This window comes from Megalops cyprinoides, chromosome 7 (genome assembly GCF_013368585.1).
Source record: "Megalops cyprinoides isolate fMegCyp1 chromosome 7, fMegCyp1.pri, whole genome shotgun sequence".
NCBI classification, from domain to species: domain Eukaryota; kingdom Metazoa; phylum Chordata; class Actinopteri; order Elopiformes; family Megalopidae; genus Megalops; species Megalops cyprinoides.
The window spans coordinates 8132486-8144204 of NC_050589.1; the positions used below are offsets into that span (position 1 = coordinate 8132486).

An 11719-nucleotide genomic window follows, 5' to 3' on the forward strand; every position below is an offset into this window, starting at 1 on the left:
TTCCAAACACTTTCTGTGTATTAGTCATGGTTACCCCCAGGCCTAAAAATACCCCCCTACACACACACATACCCAGTAACAGCACAGTGTCTTTCATTAGCTGTGCATTACATAACGTGTCCGGATTCACTGCTCCAGTGTTACCGATATTTATACAGTGCTTAGAGGTATGGGCGTCAGAGCCATATGCTTTTGGGGGTTAGGCTGAGGGAACCCCACTATGTCTCAGAAAGGGAAGGCTATACAGGACAGACAGATACAAAGGGATGTAACGGCAGGCACAGACGACAGCTGTTTGTGGGATTTGCACATGGCACATTTGCTAACAGGTCCAAAGTGATCAACAGTCGCGTTGGTTCAAATTCTGCAGTACAGAAAAGTCAATGTATCGTGTGCATTACATTCCCCTGTCATTCTTATATCCACATGCTTATCGATGTGATTCTCATGATGGTCCACTCACTGTGATTGGTTAGATGCTTGCTTCTTCATTCTATTATGAGCGTAGAAGAAGGTCAAAGTTAGATGACATCATCATTCAGAGACGGTGACAGAGATGAAGGGTTAGGAAACAAGCAGAGACCTGGAGAAACAAGCAGAAAAATCTTTTCATGTCCACATTTGACAGTAATGTTACACAGTAGTCTTTTGTATTGATTAGTATGTTTTAAACGGCTATATCTTAATATTCATTCTTTGACCAATCAGGTGACAGAAGGAAGCAGGAAGTTGTTGTTTTTTCAGCAGGAGAGGCAAGGGGACAGTCAGTAAAGCGGACAGAATGGAAGCACATGGACAGCAGGTACTGAGCTATCGATCCTGAGAAGCAGAGAACTCACAGCAAGACTGAGTAAATAAATACAACCAATACCAATAATCTTATGTCAGGCAAGTTTGATACATTGTAGGTCATTATAAAACTTTTCACTCTGGGTAAATATATTCATTACAAACCAATATCTCTCATGATTCATTACATTATTGTCATTTAGCAGACACTCTTATCCAGAGCGACTTACATAGGTTAAAATTTTATCCATTTATACAGCTGGATATTTACTGACACAATTGTAGGTTAAGTACTTTGCCGAAGGGTACAACATCAGTGCCCCAACGGGGAATCAAACCAGCAACCTTTTGGTTATAAGTCTTGCTCCTTATCGCCACACCATCGCGTAACACAGACAAATAAATCCTTACAAATGGACTGCTTGCTGTTATTACTTTGTCAAAATAACAATAATAAACAAAATGGACAGGCTTTCTGTTAATATGCAGCCCATCCATCTCCAAGCCCCATCTCTCACAGACAGATGGGAGGACAGGGAATGAAAGAGGGAAGACGATCGCTGTGAAGTACAGAGGGATTGTGAGGACAGCAGGTGGCAGTGATGCAGTGAGGAGAATAAGAATTACTCCTCTCTCTCTCTCTCTCTCTCTCTCTCTCTCTCTCTCTCTCTCTCTCACAGCCTGCCTCACTGCTCCAACTACATCACGCGTCCACACTGTAACCGCGCTTTCCATTTCAAAGGCACCTTCAATATAAATTCAAATTCACAAACCCCACTTTTTTGTACCTTCTCACCCTCAGATTCGGTTCAATTTGAATCCCATTTCCTTCTTTCCCTCTACATATCGCTGTGAGTATTTATGTGTCTCCATGACTTTTCGCACCCTCTTCCTTCTCTAAACATACCTGAAAACGTATTTTTTAAATGTGTTTATTTTTGCTGGTTTGCTGTAGTATGTATGATGCCAAAGGGCAGTATTGACAACAGGTTAAAAGAGAAAAATAGTTCTCTCACTCTTGCTCTCTCATATATGTGTGTGCATATATATACTGCCTTGCAAAAGTATTCAGACCCTTGACCAGTTCTCACATTTTACTGAATAACAAAACTCAAAATTACTTATTTCAAGCTGATATTAGTTTCATGTTTTTTTTTTAAAGTAAAGAACTAAAATATGCTGGTGAATAATGCTATATGAAATATATGAAGATTTAAACTAAAATGTGTTTTTGTCAGCTGTGAAATTACCCCGAAATGTAGAAATTGCTTATTTTACTGTATGACTTACTGTATGATATAACAGGAATAAATTAGATTTAGTATCACATTTGTTGATGACAAATGACAATCATCTGCTTTTTCCTGGTTAAACCGAGAGAGTCAAAGAATTGCATGAATACAAAGGAAGAATTTAGAAGTATTTGCATATAACAGCACACCTTGTCTAAATGACATCAGTTTTGAAATGTTTGTCTTTTTGTTGATTAAATTAGCTGGTTGTGATACAAGTGCAATTTGAGTAGGTATTGCAGAGCCCCAAAAAAACTCAATCAATGGTTTCTTGCTAATCCATGAAGTGTTTCTATGGTGATCAGTTAGGGATCTGAAAGTTGGCTGTGGCTCGGTAAAGAAATGATTTTTGCATTAAGTGGAACAGGAAATGTGTGGCTTGGGGGAGCACAAAGGAAATCATTAACAGGTACAGTGATAATGGGGGACCAAGGCTGTGTGTGTGCACATGCATATGTGTGTGTGGAGTGTGAGGTGTGTGTGCGTGTGTGTGTGTGTGTGTGTGTGTGTGTGTGTGTGTGTGTGTGAGAGAGAGAGAATGAGAGAGAGAAAGGGAGAGAGAGAGACTGTTGATTGCTTTCACCTTGGAGTGAGACAGAATAGAGCCAAACCATGCTAGGGTTGAATCTTTAATTAACAGCGATTGCGATATCAAAATGCAAAACTGAAGTCTTCAATACTAAACCTGCAGCCTTGAGATGGAGTGCTTTACTGTAGGTAGTCCAGGAAACCTTGCTGAAGGGCATCGTTCTGCCTCATTCTTTTTCTATGGTATTCAGACCTGCAATCTTTTGGTGACCATCGCAGTCCCCTAACTGTACTACATAAGTGCACATTCAGATGTTATAACACAGACCTTGGGTGATTCTATTAGAATATAAAAGCAGACATTTATGGGTTCCATTTGTTATGTGTTGGGTTAGATGGACTGCATATTTAAAGAGCAATTAAATGTACAGAACACTGATTCCTGTGCTTATTACATCTAATTAATGATTTATTAGACTTTAATCTTCAGATATTCTTTTTCAGATTATTAAAGGTTTATTAGAAACAACCAGACTGTGAGACAGGACTCCCCAAAAGCTCAGCTCTCCTTCTGTCACACACACATATCCAGGGGCAATGGCGGGTGAAGGGCAGTTCCTACCTGTAAATGACTTACCTGAGCTCCAGGTGGGTTAGCCAGTCATGCCCAGTACAGGCCAGATATGCCAATTGCCCCATGGAGCTCTATTCCTTAATGAAAAACTGTATCTGGATACACAAACACACTCTCCAAAAAGGCACTGACAAACCAGGTAAGCTATCTTTGTATCTTTTATACATTTTGAGGGCTTACATAGCAGCAAATGTGTGTTACCTGTGTAGCGATGATGATAAATGATTAATCTGTCCATATTTTTCTTGAATTGTATGTATTATAATAAATCACTGTACAATAACTCTTTGCTTGGGATTAGGGCAATGGAGGCTTGTTGGAGGTTTGTTAGCTTGTTAGCTTTTTCAATATTGGCAAATGTGCCAAGTAAGTCCATTCTATTTCCATTCTGCATGTGCCTTTGTGACCTTCACATTGGGTCATTGGGTAGACTGAAAATAAACAGTTAAAATAACTGTTAACAGTTAAAATAATCACCAACACCATTGCCTGCTTTCCAAAGGGTGGAACACTTAAAAACCCTGAAATAAATTAAAAAGATTCCCGCTCAAAAAGATTTATAAAGTTCATAATGGAACTTCACATGGCAATGTAATACTGAGAAAAATATAATAATGCAAGAATAAAATGGGTTTTTTAAGGGCTATGGAAAAAGTTCGTGTCACAACAGGCACTGAGGCTGACTCAGCCACCAAGGACGCTGGAAAAAAGGAAGACAGCCGAGACACTGAGTGGACAGAAACCACTGAGCATCGGCTCCTTATCTCCAGCACTCGTCCTGGGAAACCATGGCAACACACCCGCTCCAGGGTCAAAGGTCGGCAGCCAAATTTCCATGACTCTCAAGTATGGATCAATGCCTCAAAGCTGTACAGTTATATCGTCCGCCTTCCACCGCAGACATCTTCTCTTTTTTTTGATGGTAATATAATAATGTATTTGTGAGCAGGATGGTAAGTGTGATCGTGACCATGTGCTTGTGCCTTTGTGCAGGGTGCATGCTGTGTCTGCGGGCTGTACTGGGGTCAGTGGTGGGACTGGAGTGGTACTGCCTGTGTGCACTGGGGGTTCTCACAGCGCTCATGAGCTTTTTCATGGACCTGAGCGTGGCCAAGCTGCAACGTGGTGAGAGACACGTTGACCTTCAAAAGAGTCAACGCCTTCCAACAGCTTGCTCTCTCTCTCTCTCTCTTTCTCTGTCTCTCTATCTCTATCTTTCTGTATCCCTCCCTCCCTTCCTCCTTCTCTATCTCTTTTTCTCTTTCTGTCTCTCTCTCACTCCCTCGCTTTCTTTCTGTCTGTCTCTCTCTTTTGCTCTCTCTTTCTGTGTGTCCGTCTGCCTCTCTCTCTCTCTCTCTCTCTCTCCCTCTCTCGCTCTCTCTCTCTCATTTCAGTTCAATAAGCTTTACCGGCGTGGCATAACATACATTTGCACCACCAAAGCAAATCAAACATTCTTAGTCAGTAATGTTACACAAGATTCAAAGGGGAGAAAAATGAACAGTGCTGAGTGATGCTGGTCTCTCTCACTCTCTCTCGCTCTTTTCACTCATTGTCCCTCAGATTGAGGGAAGTGGCAATATACTGCTCTACCAATGTAGCACGTTTCCTCTTCTCTCCCAAGAGGAACGGCAGCATCTCGGACTCTGTAAGGTTTTCAAATTCAGGGCAGAGGTCCCTTGTTTGGGGGAAGTAATATGCCCTTGTAACTCTGTGCCTTTCACGTTAGGTCAGCTCTGTCCTCACCTCTTCAAAATGACAGGGTGAGAACAGCCAGTCCTGTTTGGCCGGCCGTGTCTGCCAGGGTCTTCCAGTGCCAATGGCCAGTTTGTGCTCTCTCTCTCTTTCTCTCTCCCTCTCTTTCTCTCTCTCTCTCTCTCTCTTTCTCTCTCTCTCTCTCTCTCCCCCACCTTCCCTTTCTCTCTCTCTTATGTTTTAGTTTTAGTGTGAAGTACAAGAAAGACAGGAAAAATGATTGTGCGCAGATCAATTATTTTTGGTACAGCAAATGTGGCCATTCTCAGGACTAGGAAGGCAGAATTGGAGCAGCAGGGGACGGCTGATTGTGTTGCACTGATGGAATTGATGATCATCTCCAGGGTAAAACTGGAGCATGTGTTCCATTAAGATACACCACAACCAGTCTGAATTCCTCAGCAAGGGGGCTCTACATGGGGTGATATGCAAAGTAAGTGAGCCTGAGGACTTGGGACTGATATACTAAAGAGGAATGCTAACCCTTTGTGTTTGATGATGTTGTTCCCTTTTGTGGGTGTGGGGGTGAGGGGGTGAGGGGGTGAGGGGGTGATGGTATTAGGGTTTGGTTTAAGTTTCTATGTTCAATGTTTTTTTTTCTTTCTTAAAATTGTAAATATGGTAAATATGTAGATAGTTTTTCCCTATCTTGTTGCTGGATTAGGTAGTTCAGATAAAGGGCTTTTGAAAAATCATTGTCTTTTTCTATCTCCCTCCCTGCCTCCCTCTCTCTCTCCCTCTATCCCCCCCCCCCCCCCCCCCCCCCCCCCTCCCCCAGCTCAGCTCTGGTTGTACGGTCAGTTGGGGGGCCACAAGCTGCTGCAGTTCCTGTGTTGGATCCTGTACCCCATCTCCCTTTGTGCCCTGTCCTCTGCCTTCTCCCACAGCCTCTGTCCATACTCTGCAGGTCAGAGCCTGGCAGCCAACACAAGAAAAAAAACACAAAAAAGAGCAGTGAATACATATAAACACTTCCAATGACACGCCCTCTGGCTCTCCCCCACAACGCCCCTCCCTCCCTCCCTCTCACCCTCCCTCCCTCTCACCCTCCCTCCCTCTCACCCTCCTCAGGGTCTGGCCTCCCAGAGGTGAGGACCATCCTCTCAGGTGTGGAGCTTCCAGATTACCTGTCCCTCACTCACCTGTTTGCCAAGCTGGTGGGGCTCATCTGTACCCTGGCTGCTGGAAGTTGCGTCTTCCTTGGCAAAGTGGTACGATTAAACACACACACACACATACACACACACACACACCCCTCTATAAACATATCTGTCCTTTTCTATTGAGCCAGATAGCATTGCAGGTTGAATTCTGCTCCTTGGTCTCCCTGTCTTTTGTTTTAACTGCATATGTGCCTACATGCTGATTGGCCTGTCTGTTAAGCTCCTCCCTCTTCCCAACTAACTCTCCAGGGGCCGTTTGTCCACCTGTCCACTATGGTGGGGGCTTATTTGGACCGACTGTGTGTATCTATTCGCATGGAGAAGGAGGTACATTAACCCATAATTTATTATTAATATTTGTCCATAGTTATGAATTACTAATTAACAGAATTAATTGATATCATAACCACAATATGAGACAATATGAGAATGCGCACAAAACTCATCTTTTTAAAAGGTTGACACTTTTCACTCTCTCTGTTTTTTCATGTCACTCTTCTCTCCCTTTCAGGTGACTCCTCACAGGGAAATGCTGGTAGCAGCTGCCGCAGTAGGGGTCGCCAGCTGTTTTGGGGCTCCAATCAGCGGTGTGCACTGATCGGTGACATTATCATCAGCATTCAAAGCTCTGACTCTCACACTCTCCCTAATCATTGCATTGTTTGCTTATTGACATCCTCAGAATAAATGGATCACATTTGACATGTTGCTAGTTAGGTTTTTCCTTCAGTGTATGCATGATACAAAATGACCAGATAGGACTATGTTATGTTTTGCTGGTCAGTTCCATTCAATCTGAAAACACTGTAGTCAGTGTCTAAAAGCCACTGGATATTTTCTGAGGGAATTCAGATTTGAAGATTCAAAGTCTTGTCCAAGTGATTAACAGCAGTGCCCCACCCAGGATTTGATAATCTTGTGGTTATAAGTCCAGTTTTTTTACCACTAACTGCACAGTGGTGGAATCAATCAACAGAGAATGTCAGAAATCAGAACAGGGCAAATAAATTCAAAATCAGTCACAGCGTCGGAATCAATTAATCAAAGCCTGCCTCAATCAGTCAGTGTAGATAAATCAAGTTATTTCCTTCCAAAAAAAGTTAACCTCTATTTCAAATTCAGATGTGTCCTTCTGAACCTCAAGTACAAGTCAGCTTTACATTTACATTTACGTTTATTTATTTAGCAGACGCTTTTATCCAAAGCAACGTACAAAAGTGCATACAGTAAGTATTAGCTGTAACAGCTAGTACCAGCTTTACTGGTGTGACTAACACATACTACAATTATTCATTTAGCAGATACTTTTATCCAAATCAACTTAAAGAACATTGGAGGTAACCATTTTGTGATTATGTGTGTTCCCTGGGACTCAAACCCACAACCTTAGCCTTAGCATCACTAGTGCTATGCGCTAACAACTGAGCCATAGGCCCAATGCTAATGCACTGCATAAGTGAAAAACAATGAAAACAATACAATGAAATAAAACACACCCTCTCTCATGTCTCCCTGTTGGTGGCAGGTGTGCTGTTCAGTGTGGAGGTGATGGGCACGCACTTCGTGGTGCGCGATTACTGCCGCTGCTTCTTCGCCGCAGCCTGTGGGGCCGTGACCTTCCGTATGCTGTCCGTCTGGAGCGGAGAGCAAGGTGATGCGCTATGCTCACACTGTCCCCTAATGGACAACAGCGATCACTCGCTCGGGTTTCATTACGCTTTGGGCAGTTTTTAAGTTGTTATTGTTGCTGCGGATTTCCCCAGAGAGCTTGAGCATGTTGCAGAGGTCCAGACATAACTGAATTTTGTCAGTAATGCATGCAGGTAATTATGCAATTATCTTTAATTTCATGGGGGAAAAAAGGGAGAGGGAAGGGATGTGGAAACAAAAATAGGAATGAGAGAATCATGCAGTGTCTTGTTTTTGCAGAGACTGTGCAGGCCCTGTTTAAAACCAGCTTCGCCACTGATCTGCCCTATCACGCTCCTGAGATACTGCTCTTCGCCCTGCTGGGGTAACCCTCCACACTACAGCAATGCTGTCCTCCTACCCAGGCACAGCTTCTAACATCCTTGTGTTTCAGTCACTTCACATCATCACCAGCACCAAATACACTGCTAATTACTATACTTACCTGTGCAGTGAATCTTTTCTACACTGGTATAGTCTTTCATAGTACTTCCACATGCAAGCTGCTAGGTTCAGGAATGCCCCTGTGCTGTATCTACATGCTTACATGTATATCGATGAATTTGTGTGTTTGACATGTTAACTTTCCCATTGAGCTTCTTTTCTGTTTTGTCCGTATGCCTTGTGTCTGTGTCTGCCTGATGTCTGTCTGTTTGTCTGTCTGTCTGTCTGTCTTCCCTGAGGTTGCTGTGCGGGGCAGTCAGCTGTGTTTATCTCTTTTGCCATCGCCGGATCCTCCAATTCACAAAGACAAACAAACTCGTCAGCAAAATCGTGGCCACAGAGTGAGCATCAAAGCTGATGAATAAATGTGAATCCAATCAATGTCATGCAACTATGAATCAACAACAAACAGAGGATCAGTACTAGAAACAACACGTATTAATAATAAAAAACAAAAACAAATAACCGTTAAATAACAAAAAGAGCAGTGGTAGAACATCAAATGATGTACTACACGAGCAGGCCAAACAATGATTAAGCAGATGCGGGCGATTAATCTGGTGCCATCTGTGAATGATTTGAATTCTGAGTTAGTGTTTGTCCCGCACCCCAGGAAGGCCTTGTATACAAGCCTGGTTGTGTTTGTTCTGGCATCTGTCACTTCTCCGCACTGTGCCGGGAACCTTATGGCTGCCAAGGTGGGTGACACTCCTTTTATCCGAGGCTCCAGAGAGTTCTGTCAGAGATTGTTGATATTTCTTATTGTTGCTCGAAGCTCAGCCTTCCTCACCCCTCCTGTTTTCATCATCCTCTTCCTCACCTTCTTTGTCGTGCCTGCCCCTCCTCTCTTCCTCTCTGCCTCCCTGCTTCTCTCAGCTCTCTATGAAGCAGCTCCTTTCTTCCCTGTTGGACAACCGACAGTGGCACTCCCTTTCCCAGAATGCCTCGGGGCTGCTGCCTCAGGAGTTGGCCCCTCAGAACCTGTGGATGGAGTGGAGTCCCCCTGGGATCCCTGTCTATGTCACACTGGGGTTCTTTCTCATCATGAAGGTACAAAAAGTGCAGCTGGAGGTTACAGCCTATGGTAAAGCTTGGATTGAAGAAGTGTAGGATGTTTTTTGCTGGTATTACATGTATTATTAATGTACACTGAGCCACTGAAGTCATCAAGGGGCAAATAATGCTCTTTGGGGATGGTTATAAACAGTCGCAGTTAAGTTTGCTAAAGATTTGACAGAAAAATATTTACCAATTCTCAGGTCATACTGTCCTGGTCCTGACTGAAAAGTGAGAACTTTATCTCAGAAATCACAACACACTTATCATTTGAATTAAAAAAAGTAGCCGACAGACTGATTTTAGAAAGGGAATAAAAAAGATGAACTGCCTGTACCTGTTCCCTTTACTAATGTCCTACCCAGCTCTGGCTGCTGGTCCTGGCCTGCACACTGCCCCTGCCTGCTGGCTACTTCATGCCTGTCTTCATCTACGGTGAGCCAGTATAGAACAGCCAAGCGCCTTTATCCACCGAACAAAGCTTTTAAAGATGCACCACCCTTTCATTCTGTTCCACGAGTAATCCTGAATGCTAAACGCGCGGTTTGTTTTGGACGTGATAACGGAGACAATGCCTGCCGTCCTCTGAATGGCCAGCTGGTCTGTTCCAGGTGCCGGGATTGGCCGTTTGGTGGGGGAAGGACTGGCCCGTGTGTTCCCGAACGGTATCCACGAGGAGGGGAAAACCAGCCCCCTAAACCCTGGAGGCTACGCCCTGGCCGGTATACAGAGCACTTCAATTTATCAATAGACACTGCTGAGGGGAGAACTCTGTGAAATGTCAGTGGCAGATAGCTGCGTATGCAATAGCCTGCTGGTGCTGGTCTGGTGGGTCTGTTCAGAGAGTGCTGTGTCTCTACACTACATTACAGAGGGATGGTAGTGTGGCGCAGGGCTTGTGACCTAAAGGTCTCTGGTTCGATTCCCTGCTGGGGCACTGCCGTTGTACCCTTGAGCAAAGTACTTTACCCACAATAGCCTCAGCATATACCCTGCTGTGTAAGTGGATACAGTTGTGACCAATGTAGGTCGCTCTGAGTAAGAGTGTCTGCTAAATGGCAATAATGTAAATGTAATGTAATATCTCTGTGTGTCCTCAGGGGCGGCAGCGTTCTCCGGTGCAGTGACCCACACCCTCTCCCCGGCCCTCCTGGCACTAGAGCTGACGGGGGAGTCCACGCACGCCGCCCCCATCCTGCTGGCGACACTGCTGGCCAACGCCCTGGCGCGTTCCCGGCGCCGCCCATCTTTCTACGACGCCATCTCCATCGTCAAGAAGCTGCCACACCTTCCCTCTCTGCTCAGGACCAGGCCAGAGTGAGTCACACGAGCAAGGTCAAAGGAGCCACCACACAGGTCCAGCAGAGAATCCAGCGTGACTTTCTTGTCAGATTCCTGGGAGATACAAGCACCACAGGTCCATCAGAGAATACAGGGTGACTTTGACTGTGAGATTCCTGTGAGATGCAAGCACCACAGGTCCCTCAGAGAATACAGGGTGACTTTTGCTGTGTCGGACTCTTGTGAGGCACAAACAGTGCAATGTCACAAGCAGGAGGAGCTGCTGTGCTCCCAAAAATCTGCATATGAATTTAACACTCGATTAATAGTGCAAAGGGAGAGTTTTGCACTTTGCATGAATTTAAAATGTATTTAAAGGTTAGAAAAACATACTGTCCCAAAAGGATAAAAAAAATCCCAGAATCCTCTGCTTCTGTGACATCCTAAAGTAAGTAGATAGTTATACCACTTGGTGGCTAAGGTTACATTTTATTTGCATAGCAGACACCCTCTATGCAGCTGAATGTATACTGTAAGGTTCCTTGCCCACTGATCCACACTTGCACACATTTCCTTTGTTTGCTGTGGTGGTGACTGCTGTCAGCTTTGATTTCTGGTCATTTCTATAAAAGGATGAACAAATGGCAATGCTTGAAGTCAAGGTGTTTGTACAAGAAAATAAAATTATATAGCATAACATAGCATATAAACATATCACGCTAAGTTAATTATCACAGTTGAAACATATAATTACTTTTTCTGCAAGTTGAAAATTACATTCGTTTTTTTACAGCTGTGTTAGAACCTATAATGTCTCATATTGTCTGTTGTATGAGATTTGGTCCTTAAGGAGTTGACCTTTCTGCTCTAATCGAAAGCCTTGAAGTTATCTCCAGTTGAAGGAGTAGAGACATGTGAAATTATCAAAAGAATGTCAGTGTTTGATCTTTGCCTGGCATCCACTGCACAGGGACGGGACTGGAATTCCAATCAGAAAGGCTGGACAGTCCGAAGCCAAATGGCAAATCAGATGACAACATGATGTCAAAAAGAAGGTGTTCAATCTATACCCTTCCTCTTGACCACTG

At 43.9% G+C, this 11719-nt stretch overlaps 1 protein-coding gene across 1 annotated transcript in view; it reads left to right on the forward strand.

Moving 5' to 3' along the window:
- The first annotated feature begins 3888 nt into the window (after positions 1-3888).
- Positions 3889-11719, forward strand: part of clcnk (chloride channel K) — a 9819-nt gene continuing 1988 nt past the window's right edge. The window contains exons 1-14 of the mRNA XM_036532728.1: positions 3889-4060; positions 4237-4368; positions 5777-5905; positions 6070-6209; positions 6411-6488; positions 6673-6748; positions 7687-7812; positions 8091-8175; positions 8534-8635; positions 8908-8992; positions 9171-9344; positions 9716-9785; positions 9962-10072; positions 10451-10667. Coding sequence (XP_036388621.1) covers positions 3889-4060; positions 4237-4368; positions 5777-5905; positions 6070-6209; positions 6411-6488; positions 6673-6748; positions 7687-7812; positions 8091-8175; positions 8534-8635; positions 8908-8992; positions 9171-9344; positions 9716-9785; positions 9962-10072; positions 10451-10667 — 1697 coding nt within the window. The remainder of the gene's footprint in view (positions 4061-4236; positions 4369-5776; positions 5906-6069; positions 6210-6410; positions 6489-6672; positions 6749-7686; positions 7813-8090; positions 8176-8533; positions 8636-8907; positions 8993-9170; positions 9345-9715; positions 9786-9961; positions 10073-10450; positions 10668-11719) is intronic.